Source organism: Asterias rubens, chromosome 4, assembly GCF_902459465.1.
Source record: "Asterias rubens chromosome 4, eAstRub1.3, whole genome shotgun sequence".
In the NCBI taxonomy this organism is placed as follows: domain Eukaryota; kingdom Metazoa; phylum Echinodermata; class Asteroidea; order Forcipulatida; family Asteriidae; genus Asterias; species Asterias rubens.
In genome coordinates this window covers 6,821,175-6,845,795 of record NC_047065.1, presented here as the reverse complement: position 1 = coordinate 6,845,795, position 24,621 = coordinate 6,821,175, and the positions used below count along the sequence as shown (strand labels likewise).

The window sequence follows — 24,621 nt, the reverse complement described above, 5'->3', positions numbered from 1 at the left end:
CAAATAATGTTACCAAAACCTTAAAGGAGGGAAAATAGTTTGAATATTTCATGTGATGTATAAATCAGTGTATATTCGCACTAAAGGTTACGACATCGTCGTAAGTCCGTAGGAACCGGTTTTACTTTCAACTCCTATAGGAAACATTCGCTGCGAAAATATCCACGTGACTTCAAAATTGGCTTCGCATTCGCAGAAAGTATGAACCGGGCTTCAGTGTATTATACCTGCCACGAAAATGGCTTCTTCTTTCCGTCCAATAGTCTTCTCTGCAACCGTCAGATTGTTCATGCTATCCACTTCCAATGCGATGGTATCCACTTCGCTGACACCTGCGACCACACTCTGTTGGTAAAATTAATGTAGAAGATGTAATTTGTAGTAATGTTCATGTACTTATAAGCACCATGCACTCTGGTTAAAATTGATATGGGTGTTGTCAACATAATAAAAACCGAAGGGAGAACCAAAATTAACATCACGATGTTCAAAATTACATTCATAAATACCTACTACAGTTTATCCATTCTGATTGGTCGAGAGGTTATCACGTGGAGGTGTTTGAACTTCGTCTCGTTAAAATTATCAAGAACCAGGCCTCGGCGGGTTTAAACCACTAGTTGAAAACCTCTTCACCAAACATTGATTCCCTTATTAATAGCTGTTTTGGCAGAAATAATTTTTATTTTTTTACTGACACCATAAAAATGGTGTCAATTTTGTTTGGTGTGTGGCAATACCCAGTGTCATTTTAACAGCCCATGTTTGCAGTGCAGGTTCGACAAAAGTGACACGGACCATTGTAAGTTTTCGGGGATTTGCATTAAGGACTTGATACGTTAAGAGCATTATCCGTTGAATTTAGGGTCACCAACCTCACCGAGTCCAAAGTTAGCGTTGATTACTACTCGTGATGGGTTACCAGTGATTGGGTCCCGACTGAATACTACACCTGAAATACAAAGTAAATAATACGTGCTTGTTGGTTTAGCCATAATTATGAAACTAATATAAACGATATCAGCAACGAATGAATTTCACTTTGATTTAAGCAATTAAGAAATCAATCTTTGAGAGTAAGGGATTCAATTTCAGTTGTTGTACCTCAGTCCCCATGATTATCATAATTATACGGGTCCGCTAAAGGCTGGTATCTGGCGTAAGTCACGACCCTCGAAGTGTGACGTCATAAGGCTACATGCTTACCTGCGGTTTCAGCCGGAACTATTTCTTGCACGACAACCGCCATCGACGACTCCACAGTCTGGCCATACTGTCTGAAGAAAAGTCAACATTGCACAAAAGTGATTTAAGTGCATATTATACATACACCCTAAAATATAATCCCGACATTTAAAACCACTGTGAACCTTTTGGTAACTGTCAAAGACCAGTCTTCTCACTTGGTGAATCTCAACATATGCATACAATTTAATAAACTCAATTGGTCGTCGAAGTTGCAAGGGATGGAAGAAAAAAATGGCACAAGTTGTGTGATTTCAGATGCTCAAATTCCCGTGGTCTCGAGTTCAATTCAAATATTTTATAGTGGGAAATTACTTCTTTCTCAAAAACTACGTTACTTTAGAGGGAGCCGTTTGTCACAAAGTTGTATACTATCAACATGTAGTTCTCCATACTCGCTACAAAGTAAGTTGTTATGCTATAACTTATTTTGAGTAATTACCAATAGTGTCTGGAGCATTTAAGTAGCACTTTCTCAATTTTGCAAGCCTATCCACAAAAGCATACTGTTAACTCATTATCATGTTATGTGGTCTACAACTACGAGTCTTTCCTCTTTTAAAACTAACTACTTTACACATTATATTTAAAGCCATTGGACACTTTCGGTAAACAGTATTGTCCAAGGCCCCCACTTCGTGTATCACAACTTATATATAAAATAACAAACCTGTGAAAATTCAGGCTCAATCGGTCATCGGAGTCGGGAGAAAATAACGGGGAAAACCCACCCTTGTTTTCACACGTTTCGCCGTGTCATGACATGTGTTTACTATAAATTCGTAACTCTCGTTGTTTACATTGTTTTAACGTTTTCTCAAAAAGTAAAGCATTTCATGAAATAATATTTCAAGAGAAGTCTTTGACCATTACTCTCTTTAAATCCTGTAAGTTATTTGTAAATCTGTGAACTTTTTTTTTATTTTTCTGATCCGAAAGTGTATAATGGCTTTAAAGGAACAAGTTGCCTTGGATCGGACGCGTTGGTCTATATAAAGCGTTTGTAACCGTTTTTTATGAAATGCATATGGATAGAAAGATCTTTTAAAAGTAGAATACAATGATCCACACAAATTTGATTCGAAATTGCATGGATTTCCGTTTACTCTGTGAACGAACACGGTCGGCCATTTATGAGAGTAAACAAATTTACTCCCATAAATGGCCGTGAGAAATCAGTGAGAAAGGCTGACTAGTTGCAATAACGTGCACGCATTAACCGAGTCTTCACCTCGTACCTTCTGTACTGTACCGCTTGGAATGAAAACTGTGAGGCCCAACACTTCTGCACAGCCGTGAAGATCTGAAATGAGAAGAGAATAGGATCAATGTCTAATATTCTTTAGATATGTCGATTTTTCTTTTTAATAAGGCCGTGTCCGAATTGATTGACTCAGCAGATGCTACGGGCTGGGCCCCATTTCATAGAGCTGCTTAAGCACAACAACTAGATGCTTTAACAAAATTTCTAATGTATATTGTGACTGGTATATCCTGCTCATTGTTGCTTAGCAGAAATCTGTTAAACAATATATTATGCTTAAGCAGCTCTATGAAATTGGGCCCGGATCACCGAACAACAGGAGAACTTATTGGTCTAAGCCTGACGAACAGAGATAGTAATACTGTGAAGTGCCGTGATCTAGCTATCAGCATTGTTTACACGTTTTGGGATATGTTTTATAAGGAGTGGTCATACCTTCTCAAGTGTGTTTATACACAGATATGTTTCCATCTGTCCTGCGGCCGACATCAGTGGGGTGTCTTCGCCTGAAATACGAGGGAGATTGAAACAACAATGGGAGAAAAACTTATTTTTTTTTTTTTGCTACTGCATATTCATTTTGAAATGGTTGACACTAACGGTATATTTTAGTTTCAATGCAACTTTGGGGGTTTACGGCATCTTAACAGCGGACTCAACTTTCTAAAGAATAACTTACCGACAGCAGAAGAACGAATAGCAAACGATTGGCCGTCCTTGTTTTCCGTAAACAGCTCATGAAATTGGCGGGAGATAACTATTTTCATGTCGTCTGATATATCGGTTTTGCTGATCAGTGCAACCGTGCTATTGGATTTCACACAAAATAAAGTAATGACAAAATATGGGCACGATTTGCTATTTGCATAAAATAAAAAAAATACACATCACCCTGCAGTGGGAGCTCTTACTAGCACCTTTAAACAAAAAGATAAAAGGTGGTTTACATATTATTTCCAACAAAAAACGACACTCTTAAAAAAAAACGTAATTACCAGTAAACTGACTAGGTTTGACGTGACCACAAAATGCAAGCATTAAATCCATTGGACACTTTCGGTAAACAGTATTGTTCAAAGGCCCACACTTCGTGTATCACAACTTATATATAAAAATAACAAACCTGTGAAAATTAAGGCTCAATCGGTCATCGGATTCTGCACGTTTCGCCGTGTCATGACATGTGCTTAAAATAAATCCGTAATTCTCAATATCGAAAATTGATAATGTTTTAATGTTTTCTCAAAAAGTAAAACATTTCATGGAATAATATTTCAAGAGAAGACTTTCACCACTACCTTCTGTAAACTCTGTAAGTTATTTGTAAATATGTGATTTTTGTATCTGTTCTGAAAGTGTCCAATGGCTTTAACAATATTGGGATTTCTATCACTTGGTGGTCCTCGCTCAGTGTATGTTTTTCAAATCAACCTCATCCAGTTCGCCATATGTTTGTGACTTACTTTTTACAGGCCGATTTCAGGTCGCCATTTTGTATCCCACAAGACACCTCGCTGAGAGTCTTTATGGCAGTCCGCAAGTCTTCATTTTCCTAAAAAAATCCAATTACAAACGTATTATGGTTATTTAAAGGCAGTGGACACTATTGGTAATTACTCAAAATAATTATTAGCATAAAACCTTTCTTGGTGACAAGTAATGGGGAGAGGTTGGTGGTACAAAACATTGTGAGAAACAGCTCCCTCTGAAGTTCCATAGTTTTGGAGAAAGAAGTAATTTTCCACGAATTTGATTTCGAGACCTCAAGTTTAGAACTTGAGGTCTCGAAATCAACCATCTAAACGCACACAACTTCGTGTGACAAGGGTGTTTTCTTCTTTCATTATTATCTCGCAAGTTTGATGACCGATTGAGCTCACATTTTCACAGGTTTGTTATTTTATGCATATGTTGAGATACACCAACTGTGAAGGCTAGTCTTTGACAATTACCAATAGTGTCCACTGCCTTTAAAGTATTTTTTGAAATTAATTTAATCCCAAGTTACTATAATTATGAAGAACTATTTCATGTAGATCACGGGGCTGTGACAATCATCAACCTCATGAAAATACGACAGAGCAAACAGACAAATTATGATTTAACGTACAAAACAGAAGACCCCTTCAATTATTATTTGACGACAGTAAATGTGAATGTCCAATGTCCAATATCGACAAAAGCAACCTTGGTATTCGCTGCACAAACCTGTTCGAATGTCAAATGTCCAAAGTCAAATATCAAACTAACTATAATACCGTCATACAGAACGTTTGTTTTTAAAGACACTGGACACTATTGGTAATTGTCAATGACCAGTCTTCTCACTTGGTGTATCTCAACATATGCATAAAATAACAAACCGGTGAAAATTTGAGCTCAATCGGTCGTCGAAGTTGCGAGAGAATAATGCATGAACAAACACCCTCGTCGGACGAAGTTGTGTGCTTTCAGATGCATGAATTCGAGACCTCAAATTCTAAATCTGAGGTCTCGAAATCAAATACGTGGAAAATTACTTCTTTCTCGAAAACTACGTCACTTCAGAGGGAGCCGTTTCTCACAATGTTTTATACTATCAACATCTCCCCTTTACTCGTTACCAAGTAAGGTTTTATGCTAATAACTATTTTGAGTAAATTCCAATAGTGTCCATGCCTTTAAATGCTTTCTAAATAACATTCAGACAAAATACATCACAAATATTTACCTCCATATGCTGATTGAATGCCTTGGTTGTTATGCAAAAACCATTTGGAACTTCAAACTGTAAAGACAATTGAAAACAATTTAACTTCAGTAGATTTAACGCCAGTCCTTCAGTTGTGTTTAAAATATGACTGAATCTTTCTAACTTCTCCTTTGACTAAAATATGTTTATATGAGTCTAACATAAAGTACTAAATAGTTTTGTCCCAAAACAAAAAGGTGGAAGTTTTCTTCCGACTCCATTCCCAGAATGTAGAGCGTGTAGCTCATGCAATCTCTTCGCATGTCTGCTTATAAGTAATGTAAAAGGTAGAACAATAGGGATCTTCTATCGTCAATACAAAAACATCCTCTCATGTCTATACTGAGATTCTGGTTTTGTTTCTCACCTCCACCTGTCGATGTTTCTTGAGCTCTATCAACATGGCGAGTTGTGAGCCTTTGCCACCGGTCATTGAACCAACTCGACACGAAGAGGCTCCTAAAGGTAGCACCAAAGCTTCTCGATCAGCCCCGCAGAGTTCGGCTGTAAATGTTCGGGTCAAAGTAAAATAGTACCCCCATTTTATTTGAGACTCTAAAAATCATTTAGGGAAATGTATACATTTGGGTTTACAGGAACCGTTCAATTGTTTTAATCCTAAATGTAGATGTTCACAATCTAAGTAATCTCTAGTAATTTCAAAACGTGTTCCAGTTGTTTAGATATCGCCGAAAATCAGCAGCGGGATACTCATCACTAATACACAATTTGAGAAGCGTTACACGGTAACGCTTCTCAGATTCAAAACGTTGAGCAATACAACTTTTATTTGTCTACATAACCACATTACTTCGAAGTAAAATGTTTTGTTTTTTGTTTTAAATGCTTTTATACAACCAATGCTGCTGTATAGGGTTATAACCAAAGGTTTGTATTGCCATAACTGAAATAACTAAACTAAAAAAACAGTTGTCGATCAACTGCTAATTTTATCTTACGAAAGCAGGTTACAAGTTAATAATGAGGATTTGATTATTTTAAGTATTCTTCGCACAAACCTGGCTCCTTGCAAAGTTGACATCTCTCTTGGATGGGATGAGTTTTCGGTCCCGCATTGTCGGATCTGTAGAGATACAAACGTGTTTTAACCGAACAGAAAAAAACAATCTTGTTCAAACCGTATTTGTTGAAACGCATCTCAACTATCAATACAATGCCTTAAAGTGGTTGCATGCTTACCTGAACATTGTTCGACAGAAGCCCCGTGCCTGCACGCCGTTGACCCGGTAGCTACTCATAGCTTCACATACCCTCATGCTCTGGTCCGTGCCCAGGTTGAAGTAGGCTCTCTTGTCAACTTTAGTTTGTATCTCTAGAATTGAATCATCTATGAGAAAACAACGGATCTGGTTTAATAAATGCCTCTGCGAAATAGGTTTGTCCTCACCAACGAGAGCACTTATCAAAAACAAGGACAACAACGAACAAACAAACACACACACAAAAAGCAACAACAACTGGACCCTTCGTTTGGTAAAATGGGATTCAACAGTCAAAATGAACACTGCATAAAATATCAACTTAATGATATTAGTGGTCCATGTCTGGAGGGAGTGCCAGCTTTCAAATTTACATGGAGAATTAACATTATGGGTAAGACTCATTTCATGGTTCGGGTTGCTTAACCCATTTAAGGTCAAACTTTCACGTTTGTGATCAACGTGACCCGTTTAGGGTCATATTGACCACAAACGGGTCATTCTGACGTCAACATAAGCAAATTCTGGCCCGATACTCTTATGGTACTTCTGAGTTTTCTGATTTACTTATTGAAAGGAAAATGTGTACCTACTTTCAAAACGAACACTGAATGAGAATGTCTTGGGCAGCTCGTTACAATTCCCCATCAGTTGACACACGGGTAAATATACCGACCGTACTGGGTGTATAAAACCATTTGGGTTGGTCATAAACCCTGAGAACGAGACACTGTGTAGAAAATAATATTAGATTTAGATATCTGAAATTGATAAAACATTATACAAAACTTTAATTTGTATGCAGCACTTTATTTACGGGCGTCTCGAAGCGCATCATCAATTGTAAAACCTTACTATAATGAGTAATGGGGAGAGGTTGATGGTATAAAACATTTGGAGAAACGGCTCCCTCTGAAGTGACATAGTTTTCGAGAAAGAAAAGACTCTCCACGAATTTGCTTTCGAGACCTCAGATTTAGAATTTGAGGTCTCGAAATCAACCATCTAAACGCACACAACTTCGTGTGACAAGAGTATTCTTTCTTTCATTATCTCCCAACTTCGACGACCAATTGAGCTCAAATTTTCACTGGTTTGTTATTTTATGCATATGTTGAGATACACAAAGTGAGAAGACTGTCCAGTGTCTTTAAGGCAACTGCTTTTTAATTGCAGAGTTCTAGAATTTATAATTCGTCTTGGGCTCGAATCCCACCTGAGTAATATGACTGTGAAAAAAAAAAAAAAAAAAAAAAAGTTCGGGAAAGGACCGCATCGGTGTAATGGTAAACCAAATAATACTCTTTATCTTTGATGCAAATTTAAGTGTATCGTTGTGATACCTGCTGTATGCTATAACACAGGTTTTTGTGAACATGGTTCGAACTGCCTCTAGCTACCGGCCTCTCGGTGGTCTGGGACATCTGATGGCAAAGGTCGTAGGTTCATATTCTATTCGAGCTATAATATGAATATTTTTTTCCCACAGAACTGACTTTGAGTATTCAGTGCTTTCGCATATCGGTGTAAGGGTTACACCAAATTATATTTGTTTAAGTATATACGTATCTCATGTTTGCTAAACCCGCCAGCTCTCGGAAACACTTTCAAGCAAGTTGATCGGCATTAACTACCTATTCAACTGCACGGGCCAACTGTGCACAAAAATAACTATGTTCGTTATGAGATTTGGGGCATTGCATGGTGAGGTATAAATATTGGCTTTGCGTACATCTTGTGGGTAGATTAATATGTTCTTTTGAGTAATTTGTCTTGCGTTATATTCAACTACACCGCGGAGTAGATTTTCGAAATTCGGGAGACTTCTCAGTTCTGAAAGAAACCGTCCTGCTTTGAACTACTACCTGAGCTGAAGGTAACCATCACAGCTATGCACATGATGGTAATCAGATCGCAAACTGACATGACAGTTTATCTTGGTTTACCTATAGAGATATATAGATGTAGGAAATTGGTTTACCTTTTCCCATCGTAGTAGGCGCCCACGTGAAGACACTTTCCATCCTGTAAATGAAAAACAAGATATGAGTATTGTATTTCTGAGAAAGAGTTATCAACACATATTTTTGGTTTTACCAGCAACTAACAGTTTACAAATTAACTTCCTCTTTAATTGTTTCCGATGACACGTTCACAAGTTAAGGACACGTTCTCGAAAGATGTACCATTATATTAAACGCAGTGGACACTATTGGTAATTGTCAAAGACTAGCCATCACAGTTGGTGTACCTCAACATAAGCATAAGATAACAAACCTGTGAGAATTTGAGCTCAATCGGTCATCGAACTTGTGAGATAACAATGGAAGAGAAAAAAACACCCTTGTCACACGAAGTTATGTTTAGATGGTTGATTTCGAGACCTCATAGGTCTCGAAATCAAATTCGTGGAAAATTACGTCTTTCTCTAAAACTATGGCACTTCAGAGGGAGCTGTTTCTCACAATGTTTTATACCATCAACCTCTCCCCATTACTCGTCACCAAGTAAGGTTTTATGCCAATAATATTTTTATTACCAATAGTGTCAACTATTCAAAAGACCAACATCACGATTAAACCCAAAGTTCTGATGACAAGAGGAGGATATACAGTGCATGCCTATAACAAGTTGCACATTCAAACGTAAAGTAAAATTGAGAAATCAAGTTGTTAAAATTGTACTAATGGAGTGCTCTCCAGCTAGCTCATCCATATACCAGCAATCACACTGATTGTTCTGGAGCAAACATGATTTCTTTTCTGACCAACCTCCTGTACAATGTAGTTGATGACGTAATACTGTATGCTCTCATCCCATTGGTCCGATCCTGATCCACCTGATAGTGTCTTCACACCGCGCATGAGCAGTGTAGTCTCCTCGTTACCTCCAACTTGGACAGTTCCATGGATCATTCCAAACTGCTCATAGTGGTGGCTAGAATTACTGCCACGTCAAAAAGGAACAACGGTAATCAAATTTAACAAATAACAACAGTAATAGGATTGTCAATTTATTCGTATTAGGAGACAGCCGACCCAAACAAAGAAACACAAAGTAGAACATGAGATTTGGGACAATACGTTTACCAGTTAAAAAAGCTAACTTTCTGAAGACTATCAGTAGAATATAATTTGCATACCATCAATAATGGCTTATAGCAAACAGCATTGCATATCATAGATGTTAAAAACTACAAGAAAAGGATATCACATTTTGAATAGTTTAACCCTGCGACGCCCCGGCCCGTCAGATTTACATGCCATGGGGGTAATGCTGCGGCAGCCATTATACGGACGGAAAACGTGTATAACTCATTGGTAATGTTCATCTCACATTATTATAATTTGTTTAAAGCTAATACATTTCCTGATATTAAAGAGACAGTGTGAGTGTTGTAGTGTCGAGCGGTTAAGAGCACCCGCTTCAAACTCTGCTGTTTTTTTATCAGCAGAGTGTGGGTTCGAAACACTTGTGCCCTTAAGAAAGACACTTATAACCATGGTTTCGTCCTTCGGGTGGGACGTAAAGCCGTTGGTCACGTGTGAAGTGTAACGCACGTAAACATAATTTAGTGCACTTCGCAAAAAGAAAAGGGGTTCTCAGAATTCATAACTTCAATAACTTGTCTTTCCGTAAAAATTATACTAAGCGCCTTGAGTTGGTAGATACTTGCGCTAAAAATAAGACTTAGATAATATATTATTAGTTTGAGCAAATAATAAAAATATTTTTAATTTATTTTTCTTCAATGATATTTAGTATGAGTTTACACTATAAATCCGCAGTATTTTTGTGCACAAGCCTATGTACAAGGTGTTTTCTATCAGGAGACTCGAGTCCATGAGTCATACTGCCTAAAGTGTCACAGGTCCAATTGTTCCTGTATGTGAATAGAACTTACAGCCTGACACCTGTTTTTGCTAAAAATTGAAAAAAGAATTACTGAAAAAAGAAAGAAAAAAAAAAAAAAAAAAAAAAGAAGAAGTAATTTCGGTGTATCTGGCTGCACGGCGGCGTAGGGCAGCAGTCTTTCGGTCATCACATCATTGACATAGACCTTTTCGCAAATACCGGGGCGCGCGCGTAAAGCTTGGAATTAGGTGCATTGTGGTCTTGCTGGTATCCAAATTTGATCCATATATATCCCACAATGCACCTCATTCAACAGTCTGCGCTTGCGCATTGGTATTTGCGATAAGGTCTATTATCACAATGTTGTGTGGTACATAGCATCACATTGACGAAATGATGAAATATGTTAAACTGTTTTAAAAGGTTGATTACTTTGCTTACATCAATCTGGGATTTGGGGTTTATTCCCCGTAGTTCACAATTTAACCAAGAGCGGGCGCTCATTCAGTGACCGCAATGCCTTCTATTTAAGTTCAAATCAAAGGGAAGTTTCATTTATTAAAATAAAATGGTCTTGGTCAAGTAACCGAATACGCTTAACATGTTTATTCAAGCATCAGCTTTGGTAATTCCGTTTATAATTTAAGAATATAGTCTTGGAAATGTTTTGCATACGTTATGTGTAATCGACCCCCTCCCCCCTCGCAGCCAACTTAGCTCTTCACGCATGCGCGTTTCATCAGCAATGACAGCCGATATCAAGTCATCAACTCAACTGCAGGAGAAAAATACCCACAACGTCTCGGCAAATTAATGTACTCGGGGAGCACTTCAAGTAATTATATTGTGTTTGTGTTTAACAAAATGAGATCAAAGTAGTTTCAATGTGATATCCTACGAGAAAAATATTCAAGTTTAGATAAACAAAATTGCTTATGTAGAATATTATACCGTATAAATAAAGTTGTCCACCATTTTTTTTTTACAAATTTGTTTACTTTTCTCTTGCCAGGTCCTTTTGCTTTCCTGCTTTAAATACACAGGAACCCTAACCCTAACCCTAACCCTTTAAATACACAGGAAAAACCATCTGGGTATGGTAAATCGCAGTGTACTTTCTCTCTACGCATTAAGCATAACCAATGCGTACACGTGCTAGGTCACACAATGAATGGCATAAATTAATCATTTCATATCAAGACTTTCTTTCATTATGCAAAACGTTTCACAATGAGAATGCTCAACAGACTTGGTTAAGTTTATTAAATTTGTGAGTATTTCTCATCGAATTATCACGCATGCGTGGGCGGCATACTTGATGTGGGACACCAAGTGTTGGCTCTCATAATTTGCTGGTAGTGTACTTGAGATGTTCTTCTAAAGAGGGTCGTTGAAACTTAATTTACTTCCTGCAGTACACAAACTTGGTAAGAATCTTCATTAATTTTTGTAAAGTAAGTAGAACCAGAACTGAATTAGCATTATAACCATGAGCAGGTTACAAATTATCCATTGAGGTATTTACAATAACGGGCTTCCAAAATAATTTGTAAGCGTAGCTGGACATAAGCTTTACTAGAATTTTAATTTTGGTTGTTACCCATACACCGATGTGTGTTAGCTCTGTATACTCAGTACTATCCCGAGTCCTGCGAAAAAAAATATCACAGGCATATATTACTCAGTGGGATGATACTGGAATTGCTATTTTGAACTGAATTTGGTTTCTGAAGTCTCTTACAGGCAATGTATAGGCCTATATACCTTTGGTTTTTGGAACCGTTCGACTCCTTTACGAATTTAAGGGAATTGTTTTTTCACTTTCAACATACCATCCAAGACTAGCTGCTGTAGGCCTACTTATTATCACTGAAGTTTGTTTTGCTATTAATGTTCAGAGTCATTATGCCAAACGTGTTTTCCACTTCTTTTTGTTGTGTTCGTGGACTACGCATGTTATTGCCTTTCGGCGCAGCTCAATCAACCTTGCCAACACACATGCCATTGCTCATTTTTGGGGGTATTCCCCTTTAGCTTGTTTGTGGCGTTGGTACGAAGTCGAAACACCTGGCATTTTTCATTGTTTTGGGGGTACTCCCCTTTGATTGCGTGTGGTAGGGTTATAACTGCTACAATGCCAAAAGTGTCAAAAATTTCAACTTAAAAATAACTAAAACTCCTGCCACACGTAAAGAGACAAAACACACTGGCGCTAATTAGGTTATGGTCTACTTGTTGTATGATGGTGTAGATAATATTATAATGATATGATCGCCAGTAGCTGTATGGAGATTGGCGTCTCCGTTCTTTTAGTTCTTCAATTTACCTTGGGTTATGAAGCAATTGTGTTCTCCTTAAGAAGTTTCGGTACCTGTTTTATTTGAAGTTGCGTGTATTAGTATCCCGGTGGGCTGACAAAGCCATAATAATATATATATTTGTTTGCAGATCAAAATAAAAAATATACGGGCAACAAGGCTGGACGTATTAAACCGACTGATAAAGTCCGCTGTGTCTGCCAACAGAGTTTACAGTAAGAGCTTACTTTTAAAATACCTAATGATTATCATTCCCCAAATTTAGTTAGTTCCAGCAACAAACTGGAATCAATCTGACCCTTCTCGCGTTTCTTCAAAAGATAAAATGAAATAAGCAAATCAAGAAACAATAAACACATTATTGATGTATTCAAGCAGACGAAACAAAACGTATTGACTAAGAAGACATTGTTATTTTGTTACCATTTCTCACTCTTGTATAAGAGTGCTCACACCATCAACGAAACACAGAGATGCGAATGTTAATAATAATTATCCACTCGACTTTTTCAAACTGCAGGTAAATTGAACTGACCATGTGGGAGTGTAGCATCTTCATCATAATCATCGGTGCATTGGTACCCATGGCTTTTGTACCCCATGAGGCACGGACAGTGGGATGCGGTGGTGGTGCAAGCAAACAAGCAGAGGATCTAGAAAAACTAGGACTACTGTTATTGTTCCTATCCTTTCTAGTTAACTCCTATTATGACCCAAGGTCAATTGTCCTTGGTTTTCTGAGTTTACTTTTATCATTCTTTGTGACTTATCATTCCACTCCTGCATTATGCAACACCATTTATTGGACTTGTCGTGGTAGCTGCCAAATTATGTGCACTGGCGCTTCGATTACACATGCCGTTTGTGAGATTATCTGGGCAGATTACAAACATGCTTAGGTGATGTCGATTTAAACCCGCTTTAGATCACCACTGTTTTGTTGCAGATTAAACGAAATTGTTTTCACTACAGCGTAGTCGAAATGGTGACATCAAATTTAGCAGTTGTTATCAGAGCCTGCAAGATAATTACCACACAGTGTATCCGAAATTGTTAGTTGCTTTAAAGCATCTAAAGACTCAAATTCTACGGCAATTCGAACGTCATAGACATAGAGTTTACAATTAATTATTCACATCAGTCGCTTGCGTTTTATAGGTTGCGAAATATTAAGAGTAAAGCGCATGTCCTGAAAACTTGTATGGTATCATTCATAATGATAACGCTGGAGCCTATATAGCTCAAATTTTTAAGCATGGTAAAATAAAATCCAGCGCATGATTTAAAGAACTTTTCAAAACAACACAAACTTAGTGAATCAGTGAATAGTGGCATAAGTTTTAATATTCTGGTTTTTATTTGGTTTGTTTGTTGGAGCTTTTGTGTCAAATGATTTCACGATATTATTTTCATTCAGCGTAGATCATGAAATTTTACGAAGTTTTTTGTGTGTGTAATATTATGTTACTAACACTTTGAATGAAATTTGGTATAGCATTGGGACAAAACAACGATAACTTGGGAAGCACTCAATAATAGTGTTTTAGGTGTCTACCAACAAACGGCACCAAAGTTATTTCAGTATGTGCACAAACCATGTACATGTAGTTTGAATGCAGTTTATGGCGCTTTTGACATTTTTGTAACCAAGCTACAATTTGTTAGAGTTCTTGAATGAGTTTACAGTGGCAACTGTTTTGTTTGGGTCATTCTTGTTTTATATAGGTCGTTTCTTTGCAAAACTTCAAGTTACATGCAAATAACACCGGTACAGATAATTATATTTTATTAAAGGCAGTGGACACTGTTTGTAATTACTCAAAATAATTATTAGCATAAAACATTACTTGGTAACGAGAGGTGCTTCGAGTGATGAGCGATTTACTATCACACGCGCCGCGGCAAACGATGCACTGCCACACGGCCGCCGTCTAGTACAACTAAGACATACCATGTGACGCGCTCTAAACCAATGTAAAGGCAGAATATTTGTAAGGGGTGTTCTATATAAAACATTGTGAGAAACGGCTCCCTCTGAAGTAACGTAGTTTTCGATAAAGAAGGAATTTTCCGCGAATTTGATTTCGAGACCTCAGAATTAGATTTTGAGGTCCCGAAATCAAGCATCTGAAAGCACACCACTTCGTGTGACAAGGGTGTTAAATTTTTCTTTCATTATGATCTCGCATCTTCGACGACCAATCGAGCTTATACATCTTCACAGGTTTGTTATTTTATGCATATGTTGAGATACAGCAAGTGAAAATACTGGTCTTTGACAATTACCAATAGTGTCCAGTGTCTTTAAGCATAAGTTACCAACAATGGGGATATTGCTTTGTAACTGCTTGCTGAATCTACTTTTAATTAAGATCAGTCGCCTGGTCTCAAGAAAATCATATAAGCCGCTATAGCTATATAAAGGATATAAAATAGAGCTTTGTAATGACGCACAATATCTACTCTAAAAACTTGAACGAAAGATTAAACCAAAAGCGGGTGTTCAATGTTTTTATGAACACCGACAAGTGCTTGTGAACCTTTCACTACCGTGCGAATAGTGAAAGTGAAACCCTATTTCGTGTGTTTTTTGTTCATTTTTATGATTTTGTTTGTTCGAGATTTTGCACTTTTGTGGATATGTCATGAAATTTTTGAATTCTTGACTATTGGACTAAATTCTTTAATAACATTGCCATGTTCATTTAAAGATCAACTACAATGATTCAAAATTGTATAAAGTCCGGCATATTGAGAAAAAAAAAAAAATTAGTATGAACAAGTAATAATTATAGGCTTCAATCGTAAGCCCCGCCACCCTGCAAGAAAGTCTACACCCAGCAGTCGATTTCACAAAGAGTTAGGACTAGTCCTAACTTAGGACTAGTCCTGGGAGATATACAAATTGCATGGATAGTCCTAAGTTAGGACGAGTAACTGGTCCTAACTCGAGATAAGACTAGTCCTAATAGCTCTTTGTGAAATCCACCCCACCTCAGACAGGGGCTACAGAGTCCATCGCGCCGAACCAAACAAATTATTACTGAGCGAATCTAGGTGGAAAAACAAGTTTCCACATCGACGTCTGAAACCAAGACGTTCAGAATGAATGCCACAGTCGATCTTTCGACTCCCATTCAGTGTTCCTATTATTTGTTCACACGTTAAACTTTTTAATAATTTGGTTCGGTGCGACTCTAGAGCGCCTGTCTAAACCGAGTAGAGAATAGACTTAGTTCAAGTCGGGTTTCCTGTTAATTACCAAATTCAACGGCAATACAGAGAGCTAGCTCTGATGAGTTTTTTTTTGCGTGCGCCCTCAAGTAATGCCGACCCAGAGAGTTGAATCGGACTTTCGAACATAGCCTAAACATTTGACGCCACTCTTCGAGGCTCGAGAGTGGCCTCAATCCTAGGTCAATCCCCATCCAGCTTCACCTTTCACCTAGATTCATAAGCAGACGACCGAAAGTGCAGCTGCCACACGTCACCCGGACCAAAGCTAGGTCACTGCATACTTTCCAATGAAATGATATGTATTCAATTGAATCATTGGTTCTTGAAAGCAAGCATGTCTGTATCCTTGCAGATAAAGACGGGGGCCCATAACTATTTTTTTCCGACCATAGCAAAGTTTATTGGCCGCCACGTGAGGGCGCACAGCAAAGTAGTGAAATAAAGCTCTTCACGATATGAGGACTCTACGAAAGTTCGAATTGAGTCGAGTCTATAGACGATGTGACCTGTGACATCACATGTTTACAAAAAAGCCACAAAGCCTGGACTTCCTGCAGGCACGATTTGTACACAGCTCAATGGAAGGAAACATCAAATCTTATATTTTATGGAGATTGCACTGTCTAATTCTTATCAACTTTTGATATGATGAAAGGGGGCACATTTCAAAACTTGTCCAGCTTTTACTTTCATAATTCTTTGATTTGTGTTGAATATATGACACAAAATGTCAACTTTCCCATAGGACCTTTGTAGTATCTTGCCTACCAGAATACTGAAAGAATGTCCAAGGTCACACTTATTGTAAACAAAGTTCACATGGTCTATAGCAGGTACAGAGAACAAACTCGTATAATATGGGCCTACCTATTTATTCGTCCAATCAGATCATTCTTTGAGGACGGGTTTGTCGCGAGATTTTCGGCTGCCAGGTGAGGATGGACATCGGTGGTGAAATCAAAGTAAGACGTGAAGGCACTCCATCTGTCACAAAGATTAATGTTTGTGTTCATTTGGATGTTTAGATGATCTTCCCATCAAAGGAACTCTGCAAACTCCCCAAAAGGGGATATAAACACCAAGCTGGCAAATAGCCAACCTCTCTCTCATACAAACATTGGTTTTAAGCCTATATGATTACGATTTGCATAATAAAACGTTTTTGGTATTAACTATAGATGACAATAGCTAATCTAGTCATTGTGAAATCAGCGGTTAGCTTGAGGATTTGAACCCACAACCTCTTGAGCACAAGTCCTGCAGTCTAACCATGATGACAATAGCACGTGTGCTATACTCATATAATATTTAGGTGTGGGTTTTAGTGTGGGTTCGAGTCCCTGTCGTGACAATATCGTATCAGATTCAGATTTTGATACATACAACTAAATATATTTTGCTTAACCCGATTACTTCGAAATGAATTGTTTCTTAAAAATGCTTTATACACATGTATATACCATCGAAAGCTGCTGTAGGCTTTTAAAGGCAGTAGACACTATTGGATATAATTACTTAAAATAATTATTATTAAAAAAAACTTCCTTGATTACGAGTAATGGGGGAGATTGGTAGTATAAAACATTGATGGAAACAGCTCCCTCTGAAGTGAAGTAGTTTTCGAGATAGAAGTAGTTTTCCACGATTTTGATTTCGAGACCTCAGATTTTGAATTAATTTGAGGTCTCGAAATCAAGCATGTGAAAGCACACAACTGCGTGTGACCATGGTGCGACTATTGTTAATTACCGTAGAGCTATATATATAGCTATTATGGTAATTACTCAAAATAATTATCAGCATAAAACCTCACTTGTAACGAGTATATAATGGGGAGATGTTGATAGAATAAAACATTGTGAGAAACGGCTCCCTCTGAAGGAACGTAGTTTTCGAGAAAGAAGTAATTTTTTCACGAATTTGATTTCGAGACCTCAAGTTTAGAATTTGAGGTCTCGAAATCAAGTATCTGAAAGCACACAACTTCGTGTGACAATTGGGTCACGTTTTTTCTTTCATAGTTATCTCGCAACTCCGACGACGAATCGAGCTCAAATTTTCACAGGTTTGTTATTCTATGCATATGTCGAGATACACCAGTGAGAAGACTGGTCTTTGACAACTACAAATAGTGTCCAGTGTCTTTAATGGTAAATTTCTTACAACAATGTGCATCGGACATGAACCAACGGACGTTCGTCAACTTGCTCATCTGATGTGTCTCTAGCACCAACACTGAAAGAAAAAAGAGAGCAACAAACCTTTGAAGAGAAAGGGATAACAGAGATGACGGCTGTGGCTCAACAGGAGGGGTGTCAACTTGCACCCCCTCATCCAACATACATATTCATAAACAACTACCATTGATAATTGTTTCAATCAGTCTTGACGTTTTTGACCCGTGCATGTTTAGAAATGATTTCTGCAAACAGAGAAAAGTCTGTCACCGCCACTGAAAGCATGATTTGTAAGGTATTAAAGGTCACTGTATTGACCTCTGCATTGACGCCATTTTGTTTCGAGGGTACGTATGTGTCCTACGCCAGAGTCGCCCAAGACGCCGATAGCTAAGTCTCATTTGGTGGGTTTGAGAAAAGTTGGTACCGAATAAAAAAAAATAGACCCAGGTTGTATCGTTACCCGGTTTGCGGTTTAATGGCTTCTGACAGGCACCCCAAAGATATTGACAAAATTGGGAGACCACCAACATAGGGCTTAGATAGCTCAGTTGGTAGAACGCCGGCACGTTAAACCGGAGGTCGTTGGTTCAAATCCCGCTCTAGTCAATTTTTCTTTGTTCAATCCTAAATCATTTAAAAATGTACCCAGTCAGTTTCCCTTGTTGTTTATTATTTGATATATTATATATATATATCAATATATATATCAACAAACAGCCTAAACAAGCAAAAAAACAAACAAGCAAAAAAACGAACAATAACAACAAAAACATGGCGAATTGGGTCTACATGTATACTCTTGCAGGACTTTCTAATCTCTAACCAGTGAACCCCACCGCCAACCTGTCCGATTATAATCGGACAGGTTGGCGATGGGGTTATCGGTTAAGGATAAGGTAACCATCATGCTACGATTCAAGGCATTACAACCCAAGTCAAACACAATCAGTTCAAAAGTTCACCAGCAGTGGGAGGCAACGAACTATGCACAATCAAAATTGTTGTTTTGTGAGATTAGTCTTTCTCGTGTGTTGTTCAGGGTGTTGTGGCTGCCCGGAAAAGTTATTATAAGTCCATTTCACTCTAGAGCTTCATTAATTATAGACTGTTTGATTGCAAGCCAATTTTCAGGAAGTTAAAGGTCAAATAGTCTATACGCAAACTGAATAGTCACACCGTAACTACATTGTATGCTACATTACCACTTTGGCAAATGAGTGATTTTTCGAACAATGTCTTTCGATTCTCAATATGTGTATTATGGACATTCAAATGTGAGCGTGTTCTCGTATTGGAGATTTGCCTGGCACTGGTTGCCTGTAAATTGCCTCGTGTGACACGTTCAGAGACCTATGATTTATAAATCTCAAACTTTACCGGCACATTCCATTGTAGCTAATTCTCCATATTCTTAGCGGCTCGACCACGGTGCATTTCAGGCCTGCCGCAGCGAAACCATCTCCCTCGGCGATGTCGAAGTGACAGGAAGGGTGTCCTGGTAAGACGAGATCGCCGATACCCCGTACACGAAGCAAGAAACAAACTTCACTTTGCTGGTGGTTTCCCGGTAAACTAGTCAGACGGACTACTACACGGTGGTCGCCATTGACATCTGAACCATTGATGTAGAGTGATTTATAATTCTGTATATTAGAACGAAACAATAAGTAGATGTAAATTTGTATATCTGTAATAGGAGTATTGTTTGTTTGCCCCTGCACCATTGTGCAAGGTTATATTCCCACTGTATATACTCTGAGAGTACTTTCTGCTCTAGCATTGCAAAGGTCGTGGGTTCGAATACCACCAGAGTGATTTGCCCGTGGTGTTAATTTTTTTCCACATAACTCGAGAAAGTACCGAGAATAAAAAAAACAAACAAACAAATAGCCCAAATAAACAAAGAAAAAGAACAACAAAATTATGGCCTCTTTTGGCGATTTTATCTTAACTTGTCTTTTTTTATTTTGACGTGTCAGTCATATCGGAGTAAGCACCGAGGTTATCGACTAAAGATAAAGTACCCATCATGCTGTGTTTCAATAACTTCCACAAACTAAGTTCATAAGATCACAATCAGAGAAGCGGTAAACTATGGGCATAATCAAATTTGTCGCTGGATGAACTTTGGTGTGACTAGCTGATAACCGTTAAGGCGGGGGTCTATTTTTGAAACGTAATCTATAGGCCCTGATCCACAGGTGTATAAGTATAAATCTCCGTGCACTATACCACCATGACAGGGTGGATTGCGAAGGTGGGGTCCGGTATAGTAAATATTTTGCCATATACCATGACTTTCCCACATGTAAAGTTTGCATTGGTGGGATGGGAATCACGTGTTGCATGTCTGGTGCGGCGGTGTCCCCTCGTTACCACCTATATCCAGCAGCAAACTGGGTGTGGGGTGGAAGGACTACCCCCCCCCCCCCCCACCTAAATTTGAGGTCAAATGTTACACCTCATAGGCGTTAAAGGCAGTGGACACTATTGGTAATAACTCAAAATAATTATTATCATAAAACCTTTCTTGGTGACAGGTAATGGGGAGAGGTTGATGGTATAAAACATTGTGAGAAATGGCTCCCTCTGAAGTGCCATAGTTTTCGAGAAATAAGTAAGTTTCCAAGAATTTGATTTCGAGGACCTCAGATTTAGAACTTGAGGTCTCGAAATCAACCATCTAAACGTACACAACTTCGTGTCACAAGGGTGTTTTTTTTCCTTTCACTATTATCTCGCAAGTTCGATGACCGATTGAGCTCAAATTTTCACAGGTTTGTTATTTTATGCATATATTGAGATACACCAACTGTGAAGGCTAGCCTTTGACAATTATAAATAGTGTCCACTGCCTTTAATGTTATTAGTAATAACCTCAACAGTTGTATAAAACTATTTTCCACGTAGGCCTACGCGATAAGGCAACTTTTACACTCGCGTCATTATACCAAATCTGATAAAAGTAGGAAGAGGGGTTTGATTGGGATAGATGCAAACGGAAGTTTTACCACATTAGCCACCTAAACAAGTGGTGTCCCCCCTGTGGGCCCTGAAATAGTGCCATACAGTTCCGGCGTTGCCCTTCCACTCACCTCCGAGTCTAACTTGCTTGACTCCAGTAGCATCATCTCCTTTGCTTTTACCATCATCAATCGACAATTTCTTGACCGTCTACCAAGAGTCAAAGAATTGCGCCTGGCAAGAAACACCAACCAGCGCATATACAAATATCTGAGGTAAAACCATCGTCCTTTGGCAGTCTGAGGTCGAGTAAAGAGGAACACGATCATGCAAACAACCGATGGAAATAAAATAATCCACAGAACCAGCGAGATGGCTTCCATGATGTTGTTGGTCTTGCTGGGCAGTGCACAGTCACAACGATCAAAAGTGTGTGTTGATGACACAATAGAAGAAAATCGATCTCTGCGTGGAACACATCAGGCAAAATTACCACAGTGTAAACCCGATTTCGAGCTCAAAGTTCACGTAGGGCTGACTGGAGTGGGAATCGGGGGGTCATGTGTGTATGACTTATTGCTACTCTGTTTAGTGTTCTAGAACCACAGCACGATAAATTAGTTATTAACGCTGCTGATGAATCTAAAAGTTATGTAATAGATATCGAAGAAGTCTGCCAAGCTACTGCTACATGCACATTTGATTGTAAGCGACCACTCAAAATTGTTTATTAAACTTACAAACATTGAGAAAATATAATTAGTTGTCGACCAGCCAAACTGACACACCAAACTGAACATAACACAACCCAAACAACCCAACCAGCACACTATTCACGGAGGCAGTCGAGCGGAAAAATAAAAAGAGAGGGGGACAATAAGCACACAGAAAAAGCAAGGAATGGTAAATAAAATATGCTCGTCATGCCCGAGTGTGTAAGACGTCCTTTAATGGAACGGCCTACTGGCATGAATGAAGGACATTGAGGCACAGGATATACAAACTTGGAACGAGCAATGGAGAGCTGTTGATAGTATAAAATATGCTCGTCATGCCCGAGTGTGTAAGACGTCCTTTAATGGAACGGCCTACTGGCATGAATGAAGGACATTGAGGCACAGGATATACAAACTTGGAACGAGCAATGGAGAGCTGTTGATAGTATAAAACATAGTGAGAAACCATGTGGAGGAAGGATCAAAGAAAAGGCTAGCAAAGTAACGTAGTTTTTGAGACAAAAAGTAATTTCTCACTCAAATAATCGAAGACTTCAGCTGAAGCCTTTTATTAGGCATCTGAACGCACACAAAGTAAAAATGCAAAAAAGGTGTTTCGTCTTTTATTATTCTCTTGCAAAACTCGATGACACTTTGAGGCCAAATTTTGTTAATGCATGCTGGGATACACCAAAAAGCAAGAATATACACCATGGAGAAACCTCCACACACCAAGTGAGAATACTGGTCTTTGACACTTACAAAACGTGCCCATCAGTGTCTTCAAAGAGGTTACATATTAAGGCATACTATAGTATCTCGTCTCTTTGGCAAATACTGACAGCGCGATTATTATTTTCTTGCAAAACTCGATGACACTTTGAGCCCAAATTTTGTTATTTAATGCATGCTGGGATACACCAAAAAGCAAGAATATACACCATGGAGAAACCTCCACACACCAAGTGAGAATACTGGTCTTTGACACTTACAAAACGTGCCCAGTGTCTTCAAAGAGGTTACATATTTAGGCATACTATAATATCTCGTCTCTTTGGCAAATACTGACAGCGCGATTATTATTCTCTTGCAAAACTCGATGACACTTTGAGCCCAAATTTTGTTATTTAATGCATGCTGGGATACACCAAAAAGCAAGAATATACACCATGGAGAAACCTCCACACACCAAGTGAGAATACTGGTCTTTGACACTTACAAAACGTGCCCAGTGTCTTCAAAGAGGTTACATATTTAGGCATACTATAGTATCTCGTCTCTTTGGCAAATACTCGTTTCAAATACTGACAGCGCGATCATGAAAACAGAAAGTTGTTAATTAAACCCAAAACCAATTAATGGCAGATGAAAGGTACCGACAGAGCTATATATCCCTATGTTTATGGTCTCCCTGATTCTCAATATCTTTGTTCGGGGTGCCAGTCGGAGCGATATAAACCGTTAACCAGAACATATCCACACTTCGAGACTCGTGAATTAAAGGAACACGTTGCCTTGGATCGGTCGAGTTGGTCCTTGAAAAGCGTCTTGTAACAGTTTTTTTATAAAATCGGTATGGTTAGAAAGACGTTGTAAAAGTAGAATACAATGATCTACACACATATCCCTCGAAATTGCTTGGTTTTCTTTTTACCTCGTCCAGTAACACGATCGGCCATTTATGGGAATCGCCTTGTTTCTCAGCGACAAGGTCTCAACCAATCTCTCGTACCATGGACACCAGTCTCCAAGCGGACCCTTCATGCTCGATTACGTATTGTGGTCTACGCACCGACCGAGTTATCCTCTACAGTAGACAATAGGAGACTTTCCAACGCTAGGCGGCAGCAGACATACCGGGTAAATTTCCATTGTTTACGTAGTTCTGAACATGCGCATAATTCTGAGAACAATGGATTTACCCGGTAAGTCTGCTGCCCTCTATCGTCCCAGAAAGTCTCCCATTGCAAGGATAACTTTTACAACCAACTGGACCCATCATCCAGAGAGAGCGTGCAGGCTACGAATGCGTCGTTGGGAACTTCGGCTTATCTGAAAGACCAAATGACAACTCGCCACGCCTCCTCAACATGTGTTCCTTTACCAACCTGTCAATTGTTGGCTCCTTCTTTAGACGGAAAGAAAATCACCGAATGTCTACATTATCCAATGATGGCCACATCAGGAAGGATGCACCATAATGTTGACTAGAGACTGCTTGATCTTCTGCAACTATCGTGTTTTCAGGGGTGCAGAGGCCCCAGCAAACACGGACCCTTCCCCAGCACCTCCGTGTTCGCCAAGGCTGCGTCCTGGCCCAGCCCTATTTTGCTGTGCTATTGATTCGGTCATACCCCCGTCAGGCTGATTTCGGCATTTTGGTTGGAGAAACGTCTAGTCCTTCACTGATCTAACCTTTGCTGACGATGCCGCCCTGTTCGTAAGAGAGCCCAATGAGTGGCCTACCACGCTCCAGAAGTTCGAGAAAGAAGCTAAAACCAAGATCCAGAACTGCACCGGCATTGGACCACCTTCTGCCCCAGTGTCTGTTACGGGCCAGCCTGTCGAGACCTCAGAAAAGTTCAGATACCTCGGGTGCAACATCTGTTCTGAAGGTCATTCTTCTCCCGACATTCATCGACGACTTGGGCTCGCCTCTTCAACATTTGGCCAGTTAGATCGTGTGTTGCGGAACAAGCGTCTCAACCTCAAAACTAAGTTGAGGATGTACACAACATGCGTTCTCCCCACCCTACTCTACGGGTCAGAAACCTGGACACTTTTGGTAGAAGATGGACGTAGGCTTCAAGCATTTAATACCAGATGCAAACGGCGGATACTTGGTGTCCGTTGATAAGACTTCGTCACTTAGAAACCACCGATCTCAAGGT

At 39.0% G+C, this 24,621-nt stretch overlaps 1 protein-coding gene and 1 long non-coding RNA gene across 2 annotated transcripts in view; one reads left to right on the top strand and one right to left on the bottom strand.

The window, feature by feature from the left end:
- The window catches only part of LOC117289142 (putative phosphoenolpyruvate synthase), a 42,017-nt gene extending 20,204 nt beyond the window's left edge, over positions 1-21,813 (bottom strand). Inside the window, exons 1-18 of the mRNA XM_033770135.1 lie at positions 21,146-21,813; positions 19,428-19,693; positions 18,034-18,105; positions 16,738-16,854; positions 9,232-9,406; positions 8,442-8,485; positions 7,054-7,190; positions 6,441-6,588; positions 6,260-6,324; positions 5,608-5,744; positions 5,220-5,276; positions 3,973-4,061; positions 3,189-3,316; positions 2,945-3,015; positions 2,484-2,548; positions 1,207-1,277; positions 876-952; positions 228-345 (exon numbers count right to left, since the gene is read on the bottom strand). Coding sequence (XP_033626026.1) covers positions 228-345; positions 876-952; positions 1,207-1,277; positions 2,484-2,548; positions 2,945-3,015; positions 3,189-3,316; positions 3,973-4,061; positions 5,220-5,276; positions 5,608-5,744; positions 6,260-6,324; positions 6,441-6,588; positions 7,054-7,190; positions 8,442-8,485; positions 9,232-9,406; positions 16,738-16,854; positions 18,034-18,105; positions 19,428-19,693; positions 21,146-21,397 — 2,089 coding nt within the window. The 5' untranslated portion in view covers positions 21,398-21,813. The remainder of the gene's footprint in view (positions 1-227; positions 346-875; positions 953-1,206; positions 1,278-2,483; positions 2,549-2,944; positions 3,016-3,188; positions 3,317-3,972; positions 4,062-5,219; positions 5,277-5,607; positions 5,745-6,259; positions 6,325-6,440; positions 6,589-7,053; positions 7,191-8,441; positions 8,486-9,231; positions 9,407-16,737; positions 16,855-18,033; positions 18,106-19,427; positions 19,694-21,145) is intronic.
- Positions 11,624-13,622, top strand: LOC117289143. Its single transcript, XR_004518927.1, has 3 exons — positions 11,624-11,742; positions 12,764-12,848; positions 13,154-13,622. It is a non-coding gene; the product is annotated as an uncharacterized LOC117289143 (long non-coding RNA).
- Positions 21,814-24,621: the final 2,808 nt, after the last annotated feature.